Source organism: Nyctereutes procyonoides, unplaced genomic scaffold, assembly GCF_905146905.1.
Source record: "Nyctereutes procyonoides isolate TBG_1078 unplaced genomic scaffold, NYPRO_anot_genome, whole genome shotgun sequence".
In the NCBI taxonomy this organism is placed as follows: domain Eukaryota; kingdom Metazoa; phylum Chordata; class Mammalia; order Carnivora; family Canidae; genus Nyctereutes; species Nyctereutes procyonoides.
The window spans coordinates 42,378,277-42,402,093 of record NW_026575131.1 but is presented as its reverse complement, the minus strand read 5'-3'; the positions used below and the strand labels follow the sequence as shown (position 1 = coordinate 42,402,093).

Genomic DNA, 23,817 nt, shown 5'->3' with positions numbered 1-23,817 from the left:
CTCTCTCTCTCTCTCTCTCTCTCTCTCTCTCAAAGTAAATAAGTCTTAAAAAAATAAAAACATATTTTCTGAACTTGGTGATTTTCAGACCTTGACACAAAAAGAGATTTCCATATTTTTAAATCAATTTGTGCAACTGGAGAGCTTCCATCTTATCTCCAGTTGGAGGTGGTCTGAAATCTAATGGCATGTCATGCTAGAAGGTAAACATCAGGTGAAGAATCTAATAGAATTCTAGAAATGCCTTCTCAGTGATAAATATGCACTATGTATATGCTAGCAGACTGGTATCAGAGTTTGGCAGCACCTGTGTGAAAAGACATTTTCAAAGACAAATCATGTAAAATTTCTCTGTGGATCAGCTTTATGGGATGAACTTTTGCAATCCACTTTAATAATAGGGAATATCAGTTTTGAACCTCAATTAAACAAAAGTTACCCCCCTGATTTCCACTCTTCTCATTAGTAGACCTGTATCACACAAAAGAAACTACTGCAATTATGAGTTGATACACATACCATGCCACCCCAACCCACAGCTTCCACCTTACTTCCTCCATTCCGAATTTCTTTCCTCCTCCTTTCCTTCATGGTAAACTCTAGGTCCCAAAAACATTAACACATTTACTCATTTTCTCAATCACACATATACACAACAGTCTCCAGGGTTGCTACACTCATAGTGCTTAGAATCATGGAAAGACAGATATAAGAAGGGAGGAGCACAAGTAGGGGGAGTGGCAAAGAGAGAGAGAGAGAGAGAAGCAGACTCCCTGCTGAGCAGAGAATCTGACATGGGGCTCAATCCCAGGACCCCGAGACGATGACCCAAGCCAAAGGCAGACACTCAAACCAGCCCTAAAGATGTAGCCTGGAGTGGGAGAGATGAAGCTGTCACTGGCCCTGGGAGAGTGATTGATGTTATGAGATTTATCGGTAGTCTTCCTGGAGGGTGTCTGAGCTCAGAAGTGAGTGATTCCCCCACAGGAATCCTGCACCTATTCCATCTTCTCTTTCTATGGAGTCTATGCAGGTGGAGTGCAGGTGGAGTCCTGACTATGACACATCAAGGAGGGACACACTGAGCCTGAAATCCAGCCTATGTACATGGCTGAGTGGGCCGAGCTCCCTGGCGGGGGCTGGGCACACTGTGGAAAAGGGGTACCTTTCCTGGACTTCGTACAGAGGCCCTGTATGGACAGCTCTCTGCTCAGGCACCATGAAATGCTCTGCTGCCACTGTTCTAATGCACTTTCCCTACCATCACACTGTCCCCTGTCCTGTGCGTGGGCAGACGTTCATGGGAATCATTCTGCCACCAGGACAAACAGGAAAGGGAGTTGTCTCCCTCTGAGACCAAGCTCAGGGGCAGAAGGAATTCAAGGAAGTAAGGCAGGGACAGCCCCAAGTCAGTGCAGGACTGGAAGGTCTTGCCAGAGGGTGGAGAAGCAGAGAAGCAGACACAGGTGAAGACCATGCAGAATGCAAGGTCGAGAGCTTTCCCTGGAAGCCTGTGAGAAGCTAGGGCTTGGAGGGAGTGAAAGGAAGGACGCCAAACTACGCCCTCACTCCATTCAGTGTGAAAAGAATGTGGGAGCCAAAGGTCGTGTGGCAGCCCAGGGCTTGCGCTACACAGAATGCACTTCCTGTGGGAGGAGAAAGAAGCATACGGGCAGTTACAGGACTGGGCAACACATTTCCCACTTCTGCAAGAATTCATGAGTACAAAGGTCTGAGATGGTTTACCACAGATATAGTTTCGGGGTTGGTTTGTCCCCAAAGATATGAGACACACAGAAAGAGGCATATTTCTCTAGTAGCTAAGACAAAATCCACAAACTGGTTCCTTCTCATCCCTGGAAGCCTTGACCATCATCTCAGCCAAGCTGAAGCAGAGGAGATGTGCTATTTCTTCTTTTCCTCCATCTTGTCCCTGCCTTACCCCAGATTCTCCATACCCTCTATCTCTCTAGGGGTGATGCTGTTCTTTAAAACTCAAATAGCAGGCTGTGGTACCAGTTTCCTGCTCTGCAGAGGGCTCGGGGTCCTCCTCAGCATTCCCACGGCCTCCCAGGGCCTCACCTGCTCACCACCTGTCACTCACATCCTTCTGCTGCCTCATTACTGATCTTCACCACCTGTCATTTCCAGAAGTTGTGATCTCTCCCCATACGCTCTCCCCATATGCAGACACTGTCCTGGTGTGTGATGGCCTAGATGGATCAGTCCTCCATTTGTATCAGGCATCAGTGATTAAGGATCCTGGCCAGCAGAGACAGGAATTATCTCTATGACTATATTTTTCTTTAGAACCTGACTGGCTGTGTTCCTGGGGCCCATGCATCCTCTCCGAGCAGATCTTTCACCATCTCCACATTTCCTCACCTGTGGTTGACTCTAAGTTCCCCATTCACCCAGAAGAGTGGGTCAGCTCTATTGATTTGGTTTCAAACTCTCACTCTTACGGTAGAGGGCTCACCTTTATCAACCCCAATGGCCATGTGACACGATTTCCTAACATATCTTCTGCTTCCATCCTGAAATTCAGACTCCAGCCATTTATTTTATTCTTGCTCTAACACTGGAAATGACCTGCTTTGGGCCATGGTGTTTCCAGCCCAGCAGGACTGTTGCTTCAGTTGGGAGGAGCAGGTTGGTGCTCACACCCACAACCATGGCATGGGTGGTGGTGATTTGCTTACCTTCTCTATTTTCGTGACTATGAGCCTGATGTATAGATATTTATGTGTGTTCTGTTGACAACACTAAATTTCAGAAAAGAGAGACATAGGCTTAGGGTTGAAATAATGAAGGTAATGCCTCAGATCCAGAAGAGAAATAGTGTCCTATTGCCAAAATATTCACTGCTCCCTCCCACTGGGCCTCTCCCTGCAGGACATCATATGCCTGCCTTGTTGATGTCGTGGCCACTCAACTTATTCTGAGCAATGAAATGATGGGAATGGCAAAGCCATTGCCACTACAGAAGCTTTAGAAGTTATTGTGAGGCATCTCAAATTCTCCTTTCTGTCTTCAGGCCAGCAGACCCCAGGTGGAGCCACTTGTTCAGCCCAGATCTCAGAACAAAGGTATGAGCAGAGCAAAAGAGCCACTGGTGCAAAGACATGGGTGTGAGACAAAAATAAGCACTTGTTGTGTAAGCCGCTAAGATTTCTATAGAACTTAGCATGAGCTGATGAATGCAGTGATGTTAGATTTTCTAATTTAATTTCAGCCAGAAAGGGGATTTCACTGGTGGGCTTTAATTTCACCTTCATATCTTATTTATACAAGAAATTTCATACTGTTCAAATGTCATGCTTTGTGGGGCTGTTATTATAAGTAATATGGCAACAGCATCAAATGTTGCTCACTGAATAACCTTCTCAGGCTAGTGAGGATACATGGCATATCTGGGCCATAATTATAGTAGCAAAAAGAAAGTGAGTTTTCATCCTAAGTTTAGGGGACCCTAATTCATGTCCTTTCAGAGCCCAGTGTAGGCAGCAGCAAAGCTACCTACCCGCTGATGGTGGTCAACACTGCCACCCTTGTCTGACATCAGCCTTTGAAGGTACAGTATTCCTCTGGTTGGCATGGGTTTACTTGTTGGATCCAATGAGCCAAAGGAAAAACTGAAAGCCAGAAAATTACCCCTTCCCAGGGAAAAGTTAGCAATCTGAGAGAGCTGGTACCTAGCCACCCCTGAGCCCCACTTTCTGGAAGAAGGTCCACATTAGTAGCTGAGACCACATCACTTGGTTCTTTCATAGGTCAGAAGCAAAAGCCTGGAGAAGAAAGCCACAGGGAGCTCACTGAAAGAACAAAGCATGGACCCTCCACAAGGCAGAGGAAGGCAGGCCAGAGAGGAGGATGAGTGATATGAAAGCTGAGGAAACGGGGTTCGAGAAGGAGTGAGAGGACCATGGGGTCAGGAGTGGCTACGGGCTCAGGGGAAGAGATCTGGAAACCCTGAGAAGCTTGGCAGTTTGGGAGGGCATGGGTGTCCTTTTCCAGAGCCACTCAGGAGAGAGAACAGGTTAGAACCCAATCACAGTGAGGTGCAGAGAGAATAGGAGAGTGGCCCGACTGCTTGCTGAAGGAATAGAGGGCAGCCCGCCTGGCCCGTGCTCTCTAGAGCTGGGCTGAGGGAAGTGGGGGGAGTGTAAATGAGTGAGTGGAGGTTAACCAGAGGGGGAGGGACAATAAGGCCAGTCAGAAGGCCAAGGGACAGAAGGTTGTCACCTCTCCCTATGATGCCTGTATTTGTACATTCACTGTACCTGATGTAATTTATTTAAGATACCAAATTCTCAAAAATCTTTGTGATACCCAGTTTCTTTCACCAATGCCTCAATTCCTACTCCCTATCCCTCTCCCTGCCCTAGAAACACATGCACACAAAGCACACATACAAACGCATGCACACACACGTACACGTGCGCACACGCGTACACACCCACCCCAGCACACACAGCAACAACCATGTGAACAGCCATCCAGATGCCCCTGGGGAAACCAGATGCTGGGCCTGGTCTTTGCTTCTAGACAAGCAGGCACTGAACCCAAAGGGAAGAGAAGGAGCCCGACCTGGAAAGTGTGGAAGGAAAGATCCAGCTGTGCCAGTATCTGATCAGACACATGATTTCTATATAAAATTCTAGAAAAGATGAATGATGCTTTATAAGGAATGAAAATCGAAAGACTTTCTCATTTTATTTATTGCAAGGATGACAGCAAGGAGCTGGGAAAGCAGTTGATTGGCCAGGAGGGGAGAAGGCCCAGTACCCCCAAGGGGGAGGCTGTAGGAGCAGTGAGGGGGAGGGGCCGAGGCACCTCTGGGAAAAAGGCCAGGCAGTCTTCTCATGTGTTTTATCTCCTCAGGAAGGCGCAGGCTTCCAGAAGCGCTGTGGGACACACCAAAGCAGGAGATTCAGAAACAGATTTCTCTTTTTTTACCCGAGTCAACCAAGGAGGGTACTAAAACACAGACTTTCCCCCTGCCTTCTCCCACCAAAGCCTTGGCCAGCCAGCTCTGTCCCCCACACCCTGAGCCACTTCCTGCCCTGGCCTTAGTGACACAAGATCCATCCCATTTGTCTCTAACTGAATCAACACTCAAGTTCACAAGACATGAGTGGTCCTCTGATGTGAGCCATTCATCACCCTCGTCTTCATGCAAATCTGTCTGCAATGGTGTTCACTCAGTCATTCACTAGTACTCTGGGGCCTGCTTTGTGTGAGGTACTGTGCTAAGTGCCGGGGATTGAGCAGGGACAGAAGGACCCTGCCTTCAGCCAGCATGCACTCTGTGCAGTCCTGAGCTGGCTGCTCCCAAGAATAGCCCCACAGCCTCTTTCTCAAAGCCGAGTGCTAGGGCCACCCCATCACAATTCCCCAGATGCGGGTTGGTAAAGAGCAGTGACACTGTTGACATTTGAGACCCGGGAATTCTTTGTTGGCAGGGCTCTTCCATGCTTTTTTTAGCAGCATCTCTGGCTTCTGCCCATAGACACCAGCTGCACCACTCACCCTTTCACACCCCCGCCCCACCCCAGCAACTTATAAGAATCAAAAATACCTCCAAGCATTGCCAAATGTCCCCTGGGACAGTGGGGGGCGGGGGGGTGGTCACTGCACCTAGCTGAGAACGACCAGTACAGAGATTCTTGGTCCCACCCCATCCCTGGACCGCCACCAGGCCGACACCTCCAGCTGTCTGATGAGGTGCCAGGAGTGGGACTCTGGGTGACCCCCATGCACAAGGGAGGCAGTACACACTGAAATTTTAGATTAACCACCTGGAGCCTTACAATGCTCTGCAATATCTTATAAATGTTTTTAAAGGAGCAAATTATTTGTCAGTATACTTTCCTGGCTAAGATACTTTCTTGGAATTTGTACTCTCAATGGTTGGTATTTATGGTAACAATCTAGAGACCAGAATTTGTCATTTCTGAACACATACGTGCATATATACACACAGACACACACAAATATACATATGTGTGTATATGTATGTATACCTACACAAAAGTATACCTACATGCAGATACACACACACTTCATTCTACTGAACAAAATGAATGATCAGTTTCTAAGAACCATGACAGACACTCTCAGCATTATAAAAATTTAGCCTATCACCACTGCCTTATTTTTCTCTAAACCTTACACCTCATCACTGATGCTGTTGCTTCCTGAGGTGCAGGGATACATACTGCCTTAACATTTTATTCCCATCTCCATTCCTAAAATGCTGTCTGGCCCTCCAGCCTCGCCACCCTCCACTCATGGTGGCTCCTCCAGGCTGTTGCACTTACGGGAGGCTGAGCACTGTCTCAGATTAGCAACGGCCGTGACATAGGCTGATCCCAAATATTCTTCATATGTGTTTTTGCCTTGGAGTTTGGCCAGGCACTCAGTGTTGTCATTGAACAGAAGATTTTTGGTTTCAGACTGGAACAAGCAAAACTCGCTTGGGCATTTGGCTCCATTTCTTCCAAACTGTGTCTGTGATAAAAGGGCAGACAGTAAGCAAGTGGCCAAGGGAAACAGGAGAACATTTAGGATTAGGAGAGGCCAAGGACCTCTCTTCCATCCAGGCTCAGGCCTGGGAAGCCTACAGAAGGAAAGGAGCTGAGTTCTGGAGCCCTTCTACCGCTTGGCTGAGCCCTCCCCTGCCCCATGTCCTCCCATGGCCCCGGGGTGACAGACCCACCAGGCAGTGCCGGGGCCCCTCACTACTTCTGATCCCATCTTCCACCATCGTTCCCTCCTTGTTCATCTGTGGCTTCTTCCTGTAGAACCTCTGCGTGACTAGGTGATAGCTGAGAATTTCTGAGGTCTCCCCAAAAAGGTGGTCACCTACAGCATTCTGACAGGGCCAGCTCTCCCACACAGGCAGTCTGCATTGGAAATCTCTGCCATTGGTCAGGACATTGCCTCGGGAGGGTCACTTAGCCTCTCTTGGCCAAAGTTCCTTCTCCGTGCTCTGGGGCAAGAGCAACACACCTCAGCGATGAACCACCTCCTACCAGCATGAGTGTGCCATAGCGAGGTAACTTTACCCATGATTACCATTCCAGGACCACCGTCTTTAAAGCACACCTGGACACCTGATGTTCTACTACCAAAGTAGAAGTTCCAAAACAGAATCACAGACTTTAAGGAAATTGCATGGTTTCCTTCAAACCGCATCCCACAGATAGCCTTCAATCTACAGAAGTTCTGGGTTTGTTGTTTTTAGAGATTACACATGTTCTCACTGAGACTCTGGGCAGCTCCTCAGCATGAAGCAAACACTGTCACCACCAGCTTCAAGCAGAGGGACTGCAAAGAAGGGCTCTGGCCAGACTGCTTCACCCAGCTCTGGGACCCGTGTGGTTAAGAGAGGGCAGGAGGCCCTCGTGATCCGCACCTGCTGGAGGAGCAGCACCTGCTCCAGGTGTTGGGCCTTTTCTTCCCGAGATACCACAGCATGGTTCGGAGCCATGGCCAGGTGACATCTCTGAGCCTCTGTCACAGGCTGCCGGGTGCCATCAAGACACAGCAGCTCAAAGTCCTCCAGCTTCAAATCCCTGGCCCATGGCTCAGGGTTCCCTCCTGGGGAGAGAAAAAAGAGGCAGCATTAGCCACAGGGCTGCCCCGCTTGGTCAAAGGTCTTTTCTGGGTGGGTCCGACGAGTCCCCTGGCCTCCTGAAACGGTCACGTGTGGGTCGCAGTGATGTGAGGTAGAGTGCAGGAAGCTTTGTCCGCATGAGCTATGCAAACTCCAAATACAGCAAATGTCAGTGCTGCTTCCATACAAGGGGACAAGATTCGAGAATATAAAGGAGCGAAGCCCTGACACATTCTAACATTTTACAATGTGGATGAACTTTGAAAATGTGATGCTCAGTGAAAGAAGCCAGTCACAAAAGTTTATGTGATTCCATTTATGTGAAATGTCCAGAATGGGCAAATCTACAGATACAGAAAATAGATTGGTGGTTGGCAGCTCTGGAGGAGTGGGGAAAGGTGCAGGGGTACTTTATGGGGGTGTGTGAGTGTTCTAGAATTGGACTGGGCTGGTGGGTGTGGAGCTCCATGAATGTGCTAGAGACCACGGAACTGCACACTTTGAATGGGTGAATTTTTATAGCATGAATTATATCTCAATAGAGTTGTTAGTTTTTTAAAAGAGAAAGCCCTCCACCTGTACCGTATTTTCCAATGAGTTCCAGAAAGAATATCTGGTTTATGTTCAAGAAGAAATTGTTTTCTCCTTCCCTTCATATTTAAATGCTCTTAGTGTCTAACTAGAAAAAGAATGGGAAATTCTACAAGTTTATCAAATATGATCCATCAATTTAAAAAAATACAGTTGTGAAATCCAAAAGAAACCTATACTTAAATAGGTTTCTCTATTTAAGTCACTCTATGACATCACTCTAGGGGATCAAAATGAGTCATGAGTCCCGAGTGAAGTACAGAACTATTGAATTGAATCGGTACACTGTACTCCTGAAACTAATATCACACTGTGTGTTAATTATACTTCAATTTAAAAATATGACATTAAACTGATCCCTGGAGATCACCTAGATTAATGGTTCATAAATTTGAAATACAATTGTATGTATGTCTGTGTCTAAGCAAACACAAGTTCATTGTTTAGGTCCCTGCTTCTCTCCTTCTACCCTCCCCCCTCAAAACAAAAGCAAAAACACTTTATCTGTTCTCTCAGCTTTTGTCTATTTGATATTGAGGTCATTCCAAATTTATAGGTCTGTCCTCAGTCCCTTTCCCAAGAGACGTGGGGAGGATCAGAAGGACGGAGGAGTGGCCATGACTCGGAGGAGGCAGTTCTTTCTCAGGGGGTGAAGTGGCAAGTCATCTGCTGGGGCCGTGGGGGGCAAGTGAGGGGCGAGTGGGGGCTCAGGAGAAGGCTGCAGTTTGGAAGGCAATCAGAGGGCTAGGGGTGCTGAAGTTAGCAATTATTATTCACCTTCCATTATATGTCTTTGCCTTTGGGGGCAAAGACTCTGAAGGAATTTCCAGACTGCGAGCTCACATGGGTCTAAATGAAGGTCCTTACTTCCTTTTTTAAAACTATGGCACAGGAAAATAAATAAAAAATAAATAAATAAATAAATAAATAAATAAATAAATAAATAAATAAAATAAAATAAAATAAAAACTAAAACTATGGCACAGGGAGATGGTGTGCTTCTGTGGTTAACTAGACAAAGCCAGGGAGATATTTGCTACTGAGTATGGCTGGTGTGTGTGTGTGTGTGTGTGTGTGTGTGTGTGTGAGAGAGAGGAGAGAGAAGAAATTTGGCTTCAAAATCAATCTCACACTCATAGACATACCATATGGCATAAGGAGGTAAAGAATTTTGGAAGTAACCTGATCCAAAGCCTAGAAAAGGTTATAATAGCTTCCCAATTGCAAATCTGAATACTGGGACATGAGAGGGAAACACTTCACTTACCGTTTGTGTTCTGCAAGATAGTGGAATCTTTCACAAATGCGACATCTCCAGCCTTCTCTGCCAGGCACCTAAAATGTTCCAGAAAATAAACACATTGCCAGAGAAGAAAAACTATTAGGGTTTTCATAAATATTTGTAAGATGCATGCCAAAAACTGAAACGTGGAAGTAAACACGGAACAGATAAAGACAAATATTTCCAGGAACTTATGGTTTAAAATGGTAGCTTGAACACATATGCTTGTGAGCCTTCTCTGCTTCTAGAATCCCAATAAAATGACATTACTGAGATTGTTAGGGTTTGGGAATTTTTTTTTTTTACATTAGGGAGATATTGTTTTAAGCCATAAACCATGAGCAAGAGGAGGGCAGGAGGAATAGAGTAAAGATAATGTGGACAATGTTTGCAAGGTGGAGAGCAAATCAATGAACAGGAATTGATCCAGCAGAGCAGAGACAGCTTTAACGTAAGCTGGAAGTGGGGGAAGCCCAGAAGGAAACTGATGTGCACTGCAGAACTCCAGAAAGACTCATTAGTTAGAAGTACTAGGCACCACTGAAAGTGGCTGAGACAGGAGGACTGGATATAGTGTGTACAGACATGGCTTAGGTGCCCTTCTCTTCCATGCGGATGTAAGATGACTCCCCCCACACCCCAGCAGAAAACTGAAGGTTTGTTCACAAGAGATTGAACCTGAACAACATTAGAGACACAGAGCCAAGCACAGTGGAGAGCAGAAGGGTGCTCTATTTGATATCAAAGTAGACTGAAAATCTGTATTCCAGAATGTTAAATCATAACCTCTTTCCCCCATGCAGCCTCCCAAAAAGCATACAAGATGATTCTTTCTTTGGAAAACCTGATCAATCCAAGAAAAATTCCTATAGATTCTCATATTTAGATGCCCCATAGTGAAATGACACACACTAATTGCCCCACAGGTGAGGCTCATAAGTCAAGATGTGGTACCTGACACAGAACAGTCAGCGCCAGTATTTCATTCTTAAATATGGACAAATGGCCAGAAACCACTGAATCTTTGAAGAAATGCTAGAAAAAATGTAGACTGAAAAAAATAGCTAATTATATTCATAATATACAGAGACAATACAGGATACAAAATAAAACTTTTTAGACTATGATTAATATCATTAAGGAGATGAAAGAAAGTGCAGCACTCATAAAACAAGAACAAGAAGCTCTAAACAAAGGACCAGTCAGAACACAAAGTGTTCTTAGAATGTAAAAAATCATCATCATAAAAATTCTAAAAAATGATATATGATTAGAAGGTTAAGCTAAGCAAATACCCCAGAAACTGGAAGATAACAAAAAGCAAATAATAAAAGATAAATAAGAAAATGAAATGATAATCCAAGAGACTATAATTTAAGAACTAAAGTTTACAGAGAAATCAGAGAAAACAGGGTAGAAATTATCAAAGACATAATGAAGTAAAATTTCCCAGAACAATTTGAGCTTCCAAATGAAACAGGCCCACCAAGTGCCCAATCCAAAGGATTAAAAGGAGACCCACATGAAGAAATAGAAGTATGAAGTTTCAGAACACTAGAGATTTTTAAAAATTGTTTTTTAAAAACTCAGAAACCTCTTGAAGAAACTCATTGTCAAAGCATTTTACTTTTGATAAAACCCCAAATGAATTTTTCCTAAAGAGTATTTTTCATTCATTATTAAATCTCTGTAAATTGAGAGAAATACATATTTAAGAAGGAAGTATAGCTGTTTGATTTCTTTAATCTTTACAAAATATTCTTTGTGTCAACCTGTATATCTAAGACATTTTCTAAGCCTCCTGATGCTTATTCTCTCAGAATGAGGAAGTTACAAATAAATTGTTGAAAACTCAAAAATATTTTTTTTTCAAAAAGGAACAGTCAGATACAAAGAATCAGGAATTCAAAGTGGTATCAGATTTCTCAACAGAAATTCCAGATCTAGAAGACAATGAACTAATGTTTTGGGTTTTTTTTTTTTTAATTTTTGAATTTACTGTAATTTCTGTCTTTCTGTTACATTCTGGATAATTTTTTCACATATCTTCCTCAATTCTTTTTTTAGCTATGCCTAAGCTGTTTAACCGGTCAACTGCATAGTTGGTTTCAATTGCTATATTTTTTTCTTTTCCAGAAATTCTACTTACTCTTTTATAAAAATACTACCGTGTTGTTTCTGCTGGATGTTGCTTCTGATAACTTTTCCCCTGTGTATTTGGTTAATATTAGTTCCTTTTGACTGTGTACTGCTCATTGTTATTGAGACGGGATTTTTGAGCAATCTTTGAGGCCTATCCTGAAGGTGCTGTCTTCCAGGCAAGTTTCTAGAGGGGCTGTTAGTTTGGGACCACTTTTAAAAATATTTATGAGGGGCACCTGGGTGACCCAGTTGGTTAAATGTCTGCCTTCAGCTCAGGTCATGATCCTGGAGTCCCAGGATCGAGCCCCAAGGTGGCGGATTCCCTGCTCATTGGGAGGGTCTCCTTCTCCCTCTCCCTCTGTTCTTCCCCCACTCATGCTCTCTCTTCTCTCATTCTCTCAAATACATAAATAAAATCTTTTTTAAAAATAATAAAAATATTTATGATTTGAGAATTTCTGGACCATTTTAGGGGATATGAGTTTGAGCTGCAAATCCATGCAGGAGGTGGCTCATGGATTCAGTTTCTCAGGGATGGTGTATATTCTTCTCCCTGTCTTCCTCAGTATCCACCAACTTGATGCCCCCAGGAGTAGGTGGGAAAATTACTTCTGATTCATTCCTCTCTGAAGGTGTATGTAACTTGTGTATTCAAGTGTGTCCTCAGGACAAAGTGAACACTTAGCTCTCTGAATTCCTATTCGCCCTTAATAATCTTACTACTTTGTCATTTATTCGGTAGTCCTAAGAACGTGTGTATGTGTGTGCACCTGTGGACTAATTCAGCATTTTTGCTTGTTTTTAGTGAGAGAATTGGTGAAAATAGCTAACACTGTCATTTTCCAGATATGGAAAATCCTGTCAAAATCTCTAGGGATGGAAAAAAAAATCTCTAGGGAGGGGCACCCTGAGTGGCTCAGCGGTTTGGCTCCATCTTTAGCCCAGGGTGTGATCCTGGAGACCCGGGATCGAGTCCCGCATCGGGCTCCCTGCATGGAGCCTGCTTCTCACTCTGCCTCTCTCTGTCTCAGTGTCTCTCATGAATAAGTAAATAAAATCTTAAAAAAAAATTTTTTTTAGGGATCCCTGGGTGGCGCAGCGGTTTGGCGCCTGCCTTTGGCCCAGGGCGCGATCCTGGAGACCCGGGATCGAATCCCACGTCGGGCTCCCGGTGCATGGAGCCTGCTTCTCCCTCTGCCTGTGTCTCTGCCTTTCTCTCTCTCTCTCTGTGTGACTATCATTAAAAAAAAAAAAAGTTTAAAAATTTTTTTAATCTCTAGGGAGAATGTTTTTCGACCTACGCTTAGTTATCCAGCCCAACTGTAAATCATTTCAAAGTAGTATAAAGACATCTTCAGGCAGGTAATACTCAAAAACCACCAAGGCCAATTCAGCCTTTCTCAAAAAGATGTGTTTTGTGCCAACAAAACCAAGAAAGTGAAAGATATAATATGCAGGAAACAGGCAATTTAACATGAAGTACGCAGAAGGGAAATCCCAGAATGACTGTCAAGGGGAATCCCAGGACCACAGATGTGCAAGGGATCTAGAGAAGCATCTGATGAACCCGTGTCAGCATTCACTCTGAGTATGTATAATGTTAGCAGGTTTACATTACTGGCTAGCAGTTTTGAGATGAATTACTGATTTCTTTTTTAAGCACAGAAAATTAAGAAAATAAAAAAATAAGACACCTACTAACTCTAGAGTAAACAAAAACTTTGTACCATAAGGGAAGTGCAATCTTATTATACACATATTTAATACAGGAATATTTACATATTCATAATAACGTAAGCACTGAATACGACATAAATTTGCTGAGTTTAAAAGCAGGTGAAATTCATAGTTGTGAGTAGAATAGACATAGGAGCAGCTGGAGAGGCTGGAATCTCTTCTTCCATAATGGAAAGTCAGTGGAAAATAGCTGAAAATTGAAAATTAAGAACCAGTAATATAAGATTGTTAGTTAGAAATACAGCAGTGATGGGAGTTCTGGTTCCAGCTTTTAGTTTAGACAAAAGACAAAGCATTTCCTTCTCATATAACAGGAATACTAAAGTGTGGTGTTTCCAATGAAATAATACTTTCCCGAAAGTTTAAAAGGAAAAGCACATGACTCCTCTGGGTTTTTATCACATATGTGTCTACTCAATATTTCTGAGCAGAATCACATCACAACTTTTCCATTTGCAAATCTTTAGTCTTTTTTTAAAGATTTTATTTATTTATTTATTTATTTATTTATTTATTTATTTAAGAGAAAGAGAGCATGAAAGAGCACAAGTAGGGGAAGGGCAGAGGGAGAAGCAGACTTCCCACTGAGCAGGGAGCCTGATGCAGGGCTTGATCCCAGGACCCTGAGATCATGATCTGAGCCAAAGGCAGACACTTAACCCACTGAGCTGCCCAGGCACCCCAGGAAATCTTTAGTCTTTTAAAGATATTCTTATAAAGTCACAAAATAGTGGCGCAGCGGTTTAGCGCCTGCCTTTGGCCCAGGGAGCAATGCTGGAGACCCAGGATCGAGTCCCACGTCGGGCTCCCAGTGCATGGAGCCTGCTTCTCCTTCTGCCTGTGTCTCTGCCTCTCTCTCTCTCTCTCTCTCTCTCTCTCTCTTTGTGTGACTATCATAAATAAAAATTAAAAAAAAATAAAGTCACAAAATATTTTTAGGAGTCACTCACACTATAGTAAAAGTTATGTCTATATCATCCCATCATTGGAGAGAAGGCTACTGTATTTATATATTAAGTTCAAAGACCCTGTTTGGCCACTGTCATTGTCAGATCCATGATGCCATCTTGTGGTGCAATATATTTTTTTTCTTTTCTTTTCTTTCTTTCTTTCTTTCTTTTTTTTTTTTTTTAGTAGACTCCATGTCCAACATGGAGCCTAATGCAGAGGTTAAACTCACCATTCTGAGATCAAGATCTGAGCTGAGATCAAGAGTCAGATGCTTAATAGACTGAACCACCCAGGTGCCCCAAGTGCAATATATTCTTGGTGAATAGAGAAAAAGGAATTAGGACCTCTGAGAAATGATCCCAACATTTGTAGGCGCAGGGTGGTAACTGTGAATTGTGGATAGTTACTGTGGATCACTAAGTGGTTAGAACTGGTAAATTCCAAAAACTTATTTTTTGGTTTATCTTTCACTTTACTAGTGGAGAATAACACTGCAGTCTTGCTTTGTCTTTGCCATTTCTAAGGCTGAAATCAAAGAGAGAAGTGAAGTGTGGGATGTAATGATAACCTAGACAAAGGTGAGGGGGTAGGGGAGAGGGAGAGGGTGGGAGAGAAGAAGGTGGTGGCTCCAGGAAAGAGAACTCTTGCACATAAAAATGGGTGGTAGAAAGGACTTAGAGACCACAAATACTACCCTTTGATTTTGTGGATGAGGACACTGAGGCTGACTTTGGCCCCAGGCCACAGGGAAGGGCCCAGCAGAGCTGCAGTCATGCAGTCCCATGGCAGCCCCAAGGGGAGGAGCCTTTTAGTGGACCCCAGGCTGTTTCCTGACTCTGCTGTGACAGGCCACATCTGGCTCCTTAGAAATGCACTGTAAGATGCTGGAGGATGAGGGATGAAGGACAAGGCCCTATCCTGGGCAAGCCTCAGCCACAGCACTCACCTGAAAGCCCCAGTGTAGCCAAAGTATCTCTCACTACTGTTGGGCGCACACTTGTTCTCACCCTTCTCGTCACCAATGCACAGTGCGCAGAGATTGGACTTCGGGTCGGCCCCAGGGGCACAGCTCTGGCTAAAGAATTCATCTGCAGAGAAGGAACATGGGAGTCAGCCATCCCCACCTGATTCAAGATAAGAGGCCTTTACCCAGCAGGCAATGCAGCTTGGGTTGGGTTCATTCCATTGCCCGGGACAGACATGCATACACTCACTATCGCAGACTGCCCTGTGCTACCACCAACCGAGGGCCCAGTAGAAATCAGAATAGCTTCACACAGGAGGCACCAACAGGTGTGAATAGCTGCCTGGGGGGTGGAGAAGAGGGTCTTCATGCTACCTGACAGAGGGTCCCATCATGACAGCCTCGGGCTGGAGACTCAACTAATGAACTTGGCTGCAACCTGCAGCAGAACCTGCTGGCTGCCCTCCAGGATCTGATTTCTCCTTTCCTCAGAAATAGAAACCCTGCTTTTGACCTGGGCTCCTGGCCCCTTAGAATAAAGCCTGGTCTTACCAGATGCCCTGTGGTTAGTATAGCCATGCGGCTAGGAACTCGCCAGTGAGAGACAAGAGGGGTGTTGCATGCCAGTGTCTTACACCCTTCAAAGACAGTTGGCCCAGGCCTTTCCCTCCTTCCGCTCCTTCCCCTTCCTTCTGCACACGGCATGCACAAACGGGCACCAGACCTCCAGTTGTGACATGGGCCATGAAATGACCTTGAGCTTGGCAGCCACATATATCAAAGTAGCCAGATGTTTGAAACCCGGGTTTCTGACATCGTGTCATTGTCACAGTAGCTCTGGACAATCTAACCTCTGGATCTCACTAACGTGAGAGAGAAAGAAACCTCTGCTTTGTTGAAGCCTCTGCCACTTGGAGTTTTCTCTCTTTGCAGCCAAACTTAATCTGAACTAACGAACCATGTGATTTAACCCACGTTAAGGAGTTAACATGGATTAATATGGGTAAGGAGAAAGGACACAGTGGCAACAAGAAAGTCCTGCCTCGATGAGCAGCTAGTACCTGCTATCAGATTTGTGAAGCCCCTGCCACTGGAAGAGCCACAGCACGTGCCAACCTATGGAGAGGGCCGGGGAGCACACCTGCTAAGGTCTGGGCAGCTTCCCCGCTAAGGAGACAGCCACTGGGGTCAGAAAGGGTGAAATCGGCGAGTGCTAGTGGCGCGGAGCAGAGCCACATAGAAGTCTGCTTGAGCCAGGATCCCAAATCCACTCAAAATGCAGCAGTGCCCCCACTTGAGGAGCTGCTTACACGAAGGGTGAGCCCTGGCGAGAACATGCCACACACTTCCACATCAGCAGGCCCACAGCAGGGGAGGGGGTGACTTGTACCTGGGGTGTGAGCGTGGGGTATGGCAGAGAGAGAAGGCCCCACAAGCAGTTGAGTCAGAACCCTAGAGCTCATATTTGGTTCCCTTGCAGTATGGAACAAGAAGTCAGTTTCCTGAGGGAGACAGGTGCCTTTCCCCACATTAGGAAGCCAGCACCTATGAGAAATTTGGATCTGGTGCTCCAAGAGACAGGAAAATAACAGCTGAACTTCTTGGAACCTGTATCAATTCTTAGGGTGCAGAAAAACAGACTGATCCCCCAGGTTTTTTATCCTGGGGTGAGGTGGCTAGGGAAGGGGAAGTGTCGGGTAGAGACACACTCAGTGCTGCTCTGACTGCAGGAGGCAGCCACATGGACAACATGGTCACCCCAAAAGGGGCCTTCGGGCTGCGGTCAACCTGTAGCTCCCCATCCCCGCCCTTCCCTGAGGTCTCACAGCTCCGTGTGTCTACCCTCCCAGATGGTCCACCCATGCCTCCTTGAGGACGCCTTACCAAATTTGCAGGAGCCTAACTGGTTGAAGAGCAGGCCCATGGGGATGTTCCAGCCTGCAGTCCTGCCCACAGCGGTGTGGCAGGACTTCCTGCCTCTCAGAGTGTTCCAGGTGAGATCGGCATCTGATTTCCTGACAACGGCCACAGCAAGGTAACCTTGAACAACAGAAGAGCAGGTCTGAACATCCAGGGGGGCTGGCATTGGACTCTAGTGCAGCCTCTGCAACCCGAGCCAAAATAGGTCAAGGAGCGCAATTAGGCAGTGATGCCCACAGATATCTGGCCATTGTCAGAAGCTTAAGTGGCGGCTCTATGCGAAGGTGAGGGTGATCTAGGCTATGGAATGAAAGAGTAAGAAAAGCTGATTCTTTAAGTGATTGCTAGGGACCACCCTTGACCAGCCACAAAGCGTCCCTGAGTCATAAAGCAGCGATTCCGTTACACGTGAGCTACTAAAGCAACAATGAACAAGTGAGACCTCAATAGTGCATAAATTACCAACTGCAATGGGCATCGGGCCCGAGCAATGATGGCCACCAGACTAAGTGCTGTGTAGATGCAGGGGGTGCGTCTCCAAGGACCTCCCTGTGCTGACTGCGAACCAGCCCTGCATTGTGAGAGCGTCAACCTGGTGGCAGTCCCTCTCCTGATAGCCTATGCCGGACAGATTCCAGCTGTGGTGAGTGCAGAGCTCTTTTGAAGCTGGGCAAGCACAGGTGCTGGCAGGAGGGTAGGGGTCATGCTTAGAGCATGGGATTTAGCACTGGAGACCTGGTTCAAGGCCAGGAGCCACCACAGGATCATCTATGCCTGTGAGTGAGATCCAGGGCACCTCCATGCCTGGGACTGTCTGGGTCCCTGTTTCCTCAACCATATGAGACAGGGATGTAACACCCTCCTTTCTCATGACCAGAACACAATGAGGAACTCTGGAAGTCCTCTGCCAAGTGTGACGGTCAGCAGAACATTAATTACAATTACTCATCTATGAATTATTTGCAGCTTCAAAAGAATTTATGGCTTCTATGGCTGCATCTCTTTCTGTGAGTTTTTTTAAAGTTCCTGCCACCTCCTCCTCTGGCAAGGAGAACTCACCCTTGACCCTGAAAGTAGCAGATTCCAACTCACCTTCCACCGGTCTATCCACACAACCTACGTTATTAAGGTTCTGTGATTCTGAAAGAACAAAAACAAGCAAAATGGAATTAAACGCTCAGCTTTGAGAAGTCACAAGCTTTCAAATCTCAGTGATGCAGGATCGGATCCAAAGAGACTGTCCAGCCATCCCATTCAGCAGAAGGGCATCCATGTGTTCACCAAAAGACACGGATGCTCACAGTAGCTCACGCACAATGGCTACCAACTGGAAACTACCCAAAGGCCTTTCCACCACCGTAGAAGGGACAATGACTGTGGCAGAGTCACACCACAGGATACCACACTCCCACACGATTCAATACTCTTTCGATGACTAGCACAAATGTAACACTGAACGAGAGATGTACGAAGCACGTGCCTTGCATGTAAGGTTTAAAACAGGTGGAATTGCTCTGTGCCGGTTGAGGTCAGGGGTCATTACTCAGGCTGGAATAAGGGGGCTGGTGGCAGAAGGGCACCCAGGGCCACGTGGAACTTGTTGTGTCTTGACCTGGGCACTAGTGCATGGGAACGTACCAGTTTGTGAAATATCACTGAGGTCCACACTTATGGGAACTTTCCTATATGTATATTATACTTTACTAAAACCCTTTTTTTTAAAAAAGATTTTATTTATTTGAGAGACAGCATGGGGGGGCAGGGCAGAGGGAGAGGAAGAAACAGGTATCCTATTGAGCAGGGAGCCTGGCACAGGGCTTGATCCCAAAACCCTAAGATCATGACCTGATCTTAAGTCAGACGCCTAACCAAATGAACCACCCAGGTGCCCCTAAAAATCTTTTTGTAAATGAAGAGGAGAAAGCTAATCTGTGCTGTCACTTCTCAACACAGCAGGCTGTGTGGGTAAAAGCCCCTTCCCTTTATTCTCCTCCACCGCCAGCTCTGATTCTCCTGTTTGAATGCATCCGTCCATCTCAACATCTCCACCTGGACCTACCAAGTGGGCTTCCTCCTCTCACGGGCCAAATGGAATAAACTAGAGAGGACACTCCCCCAGACTTACTTTGGTTCTCTGCCAGGACAGGCACCAAACCACACTTGCCCGCAACATAGATAAGTCCTCCATCCAGGCTCAGGGCATCCGCTTTTCCTTTCTGTAAAACCAAAGCAAATCGTCAGCACTACATAGTGAGGCTCTCACCTGTCCCTCCTGTCCTTAAGCTCTCTAAGGGCATGGCCTTATGTCAGAGAACGTCAGGCATAGCAGAAAGAGAGTGGGGTTGAACTGAGCACCCAAGGAAACACTATTGATTCTCTACCAGTCCCACACGCCTTTCATGCTGTCACTTCTGATGGAGACACCAGGCACAGGTCACACTCACCCTCTGTCCTCCAAGCACTCTTGGGACGCCCTCCTGGACCAGCCTCACTCACCGAGGAGATGCATGAAAACAACAGGCCTGGTCTAGTCTTAGTCCACTGGCACTACATTCAAAGTGCTACACAGAAGTTGTTCACCACGGGAGCAGAAATGACTGATCTGTCTCATGGTGGGAAAGGATGAGCCCACATCCCAACATTGGAACACGGATTCATCTAGACTGCAAACTCCCGGAGCACCTGAGTAGCTCAACGGTTGAGAGTCTGCCTTTGGCTCAGGTCGTGATCCCGGGGTCCTAGGGCAGAGTCCCCAATCCGGGTCATGCAGGGGGCCTGCTTCTCCCTCTGCCTGTCTCTCTGCCTCTCTCTGTGTGTCTCTCATGAATAAATAAATGAAATCTTAAACAAACAAACAAGAAAAGACTGCAAACTCCCTCTTTGCAGGCTCAGTAATTATTTTTTACAACTCTACTAAAAATACCTGGAGACGTAGTGGAAGACTTCCATTCAGGGACGCAGCACCATGGGGTTATTGGTCATAAGGAGGTAAGGGGACAAAGCAGAATAGGATCCCGGCTAAACCGAGCCACGTCCATAGGAAAGATGCCCTAAAATCATTGTTAGGTGTTTTCAAAGAATATACATGCGCGTGGGCCAATGGCCGCAACGCACCGTGAAGGGCCCAGGGCTCGAACCCCAGGGAACTGGTGCGATCCAGGATGCTTGCGGGCGCACACACGCGTGTGCTGCAAAACGTGAACCGTGGTGCGTCTCTGCTCTGTGTTCTACAAGTGCCACCTGTCTGTGCTCCCCCAGCCCCCTGCAATGATCGCGCGCCCCTCGAAGCACCAGAAGCGGTGGCGGCGAGCGCGGAGCCTCGCGGGTCCCCCCCCCCGCCCCCCCCCCGCCCCTACCGGCTGAGCGGGTGCCCCTACCAGGACCAGCGCGATGCAGTCCTCCCCGCTGGGCGCCAATGCGCAGCTCACGCTCCCGCCGCTGGCGCGCGCCCACCGCTCGCACTTGCGCTGCTCCTCCTCGCCCACCGCGCACCACGCCACCCGCGCGCGCCGCTCCGCCGAGTCCGATTCCTCTGCGCATAGGGACACGGGGACACGGGGACACGGCCGTCGTCGTGGGGCCCTGAGCCTGGCAGGAGCACCCAGGCACCCCGCCGCCCTCCAGCCCGCGCGCGCTGCTTCTTCGGGGAAGCGCCCCTGCACCTGCCGCCCTGCCCTCCCCCTGCACTCTGAGCGGCCCAGCCCCTTCTCCTCACCCGGCTTCTCATTTCCAATCTTTTGGACACTTCCTGGCTTCTAATCCACCACCCTTCACGCCTTATTGCGATGACTTGCCTAATATCTCGGTTCCATGGGACAAAAGCTCCAGGACACAAAGACAGTGGCAGTCCCAAGAAATTGCCCAGGGGACACTGACCCTTGCCCTGAACTCTCCTAGGGCAGTGACCACCTTCAACTGCAGTGCCCTGTCCTGGTTCCCCCCATCTCCCCACTCCACTCCATCCCGCCTCCCATAAGGAGGGGAGGAGCCGTGGTTGAGCTGGCCCACTCATGTGGTATCCCATCAAGTGCAGGGCCCTAGCCCAGACTTGGCGTTCACCCAGCTTCCAGAATTCATCCCTGGAGGGATCTGGTTCTCTTGGTTCATGTGCATGTATCTTATTTCACAGGAGACAGGTTGATTTTTCTATCAGGGCTGCAAAGCCTGACATACATACACAGGGACATGGGATGGCATTAGCTGGGCGCCTGACATGTTAGTTTGGAGACACTCCTGCATGTTAAAACGCCCTGGCTTGGTTGATAGAACACTGGCATCTGCCTCAAATGGAGAAGTGACCACTCCAGAGCAGAGCCGTGCTGCCAGAGAAGGGAGCACAGAGTACTTCCTGGAAGGCCTCACCCTTGGCTTACCACCAGCACCAGCCTGCCCCCACAGCATGCCCAGGGCCTCACTCACTTTCCTTCAGGCTCTGGATGGCGTTGATGTAGTTGAAGCCAAGGTACAGCTCAGAATCTATATTTGAGGGAATCCTCGAAAACCCAATGGCAGAGTCTTTGAACAGCAAATCCTTTTCCCCACTAGGAGAGCCAAAGAGCTGGAATGCAGATGACTTGTCTTTTCCAAACTTTTCCTAATTGAGGGAAAAAAATAGAATTACAGTGTCAGTGGTAAATAGAGAGGAAAGGAAGAAACACAATGTTGAAAAACAGTATCTGGAGCTCGGGGATGATCCTGAGAGCAGGAAGCTTGGTTCACTTCCTCCTGTGCAGGGACTGGTGACACAAGCTCAGTTGTGGCTTATTCCTTCAAAAGTTGCCAGGGCCCGAGCACCCTGGGGTCCTGAGAATACTGCATCATCCTCCCCCTGCTTCTGCTCCAGCCCATGAGACACTGTTCATCAGTAATGCGGGAGAGATTTCCATTGTTTCTGCTGTCTGGAGCACAGCCAAGGTAAGCAGTTCACGGAACTTGTAAAGTGTTGTGCAGACAGGCTGCAGAAGGACTTTTAGGGCAGCAGGATATTAAGGAAGGAAGGAATCTCCCCGTGGTCACAAATCCAAGCAGGTGGGGAGGGCCTCAGGGGACGGGGAGAGTGGGGGGTGGGGTGGATACCTGTGCCTTCTGAAGAAGCCTCCAGATCAAGTCCTCCTTGCCACCCACACTTCGGGCCACAACAGCATGAGAAGGGACCCGGGCCAGGTGGCAATCCTTGAATGCGTCCACTGGCTTCCGAGTGTTATTTAAGCAGAGCAGCTCATACTTGTCCTGGTCAGCCTTGTCTGGCAGGTTCTCTGGAGGAAGGGCAGAAGTGGAGGGGAGTGCAGATGAGGCCACTACATGTAGGCATTAACCATGAGATGCAATTTCCCTCCCCCCACATTGTGAACTAGAGGAGATATCGTATGCACTTTACAAAACTGGGGGGTCAGAAAGACAGTGGGTTGCTCCAGAACATTGAAAAAAGAAAAGTAGTGCTCAGAAAGCCTTGAGGGCCAGCCTAGTGGTCCTGTGGGTCCGACAGGCTGCTCTGGGATCGTTACGACCACTGCCAGGCCAGCCAAGGAGGCAGAACCAGACTCCATCTGTTTCCAGGACAACTCCACCTAGAAAAAGGTCACGTGGAAATGCCCTTGCCCATCCCTCTAGAAATAATAAAAATGAGAAACATTTTTAAGGCAGGAAATACAGTTGAATCACTTCTCGACATTGGGTGTTATCAAAAGAAGGGGAAAAACTGTTTCTAGGAGCCGGTTCAGACCGATTTGGAACTGCTAATGTATCTCATATGTAAGTTGCTTCAAAATATATAAAGTGACAGGAACCTGCCCAACTCATTTTATGAGATTAGTACAAACTTGATCTCAAAATCAGGAGAGAGAGGTACAGGAGAGAATTACAGGACTTTTGTACTTAGGAAAATGAATGCATCAATCTCAAATATACATTAGCTAAACTCAGTCTAACAGAGTATTTTAAAAACTAATAGATCAGGATTAAGGTTTGTCAGTTTATTCCAATAACAAAAGAATGGTCAGGCCTCAAAAAAGCTAAAGCGATTCCCACCCATTAATGGAGTAAAGGAGGAGAACGGTGAGATCATCTTAATCTTAATCGGTGCAGAAAAAGCATGTGTATGTTCAGCATCTATTTGTGTTTGGTGGTGGTTTTTTGGTTTTTGAGGTTTTATTTTTTAGTTTCAGAAAACTAGTAATATAGAGAACTTGGTAAAGTTCTTGACCTTGACAAATGCCATTTTTTAAAGAGGCCACAGCAAAATCATACCAACAGGAGAAAATGTAAGCATGCACTTCAGATCTGGCGGCCACATTCCATGGTGCATTCCTCAACTCTTAGAACCACTGAGCAAGACATACACACAACATAGATAAATCTCTAAAACGAAATGCTGGGTGGAAAATCTGGGTAGCAGCATGGTTTCTAATACTGAAACTTCTGTGGTCTTGGAACCCCCAAAGCACAAATGGCACTCTGCATCTTACAAGACCACATATATCTCGAAAGACTTGTGTCAAGTATGTGGCAGGGCGGTCTATGAGGAAAAGAAAGGCAGTGGGTATGGGGGATTTAAGGAAAAAATGATCGTTTAAAATAGGAAATAACATAAGAGGCATGCCCTGTAGGGAA

General features: G+C 46.7%; 1 protein-coding gene across 1 annotated transcript in view; it reads right to left on the bottom strand.

Moving 5' to 3' along the window:
• Positions 1-4,691: 4,691 nt before the first annotated feature.
• Positions 4,692-23,817, bottom strand: part of LTF (lactotransferrin) — a 31,416-nt gene continuing 12,290 nt past the window's right edge. Inside the window, exons 7-17 of the mRNA XM_055343727.1 lie at positions 22,285-22,463; positions 21,628-21,802; positions 20,586-20,740; positions 19,334-19,424; positions 18,301-18,348; positions 17,173-17,328; positions 15,271-15,412; positions 9,480-9,547; positions 7,421-7,605; positions 6,324-6,513; positions 4,692-4,907 (exon numbers count right to left, since the gene is read on the bottom strand). Coding sequence (XP_055199702.1) covers positions 4,873-4,907; positions 6,324-6,513; positions 7,421-7,605; positions 9,480-9,547; positions 15,271-15,412; positions 17,173-17,328; positions 18,301-18,348; positions 19,334-19,424; positions 20,586-20,740; positions 21,628-21,802; positions 22,285-22,463 — 1,424 coding nt within the window. The 3' untranslated portion in view covers positions 4,692-4,872. The remainder of the gene's footprint in view (positions 4,908-6,323; positions 6,514-7,420; positions 7,606-9,479; positions 9,548-15,270; positions 15,413-17,172; positions 17,329-18,300; positions 18,349-19,333; positions 19,425-20,585; positions 20,741-21,627; positions 21,803-22,284; positions 22,464-23,817) is intronic.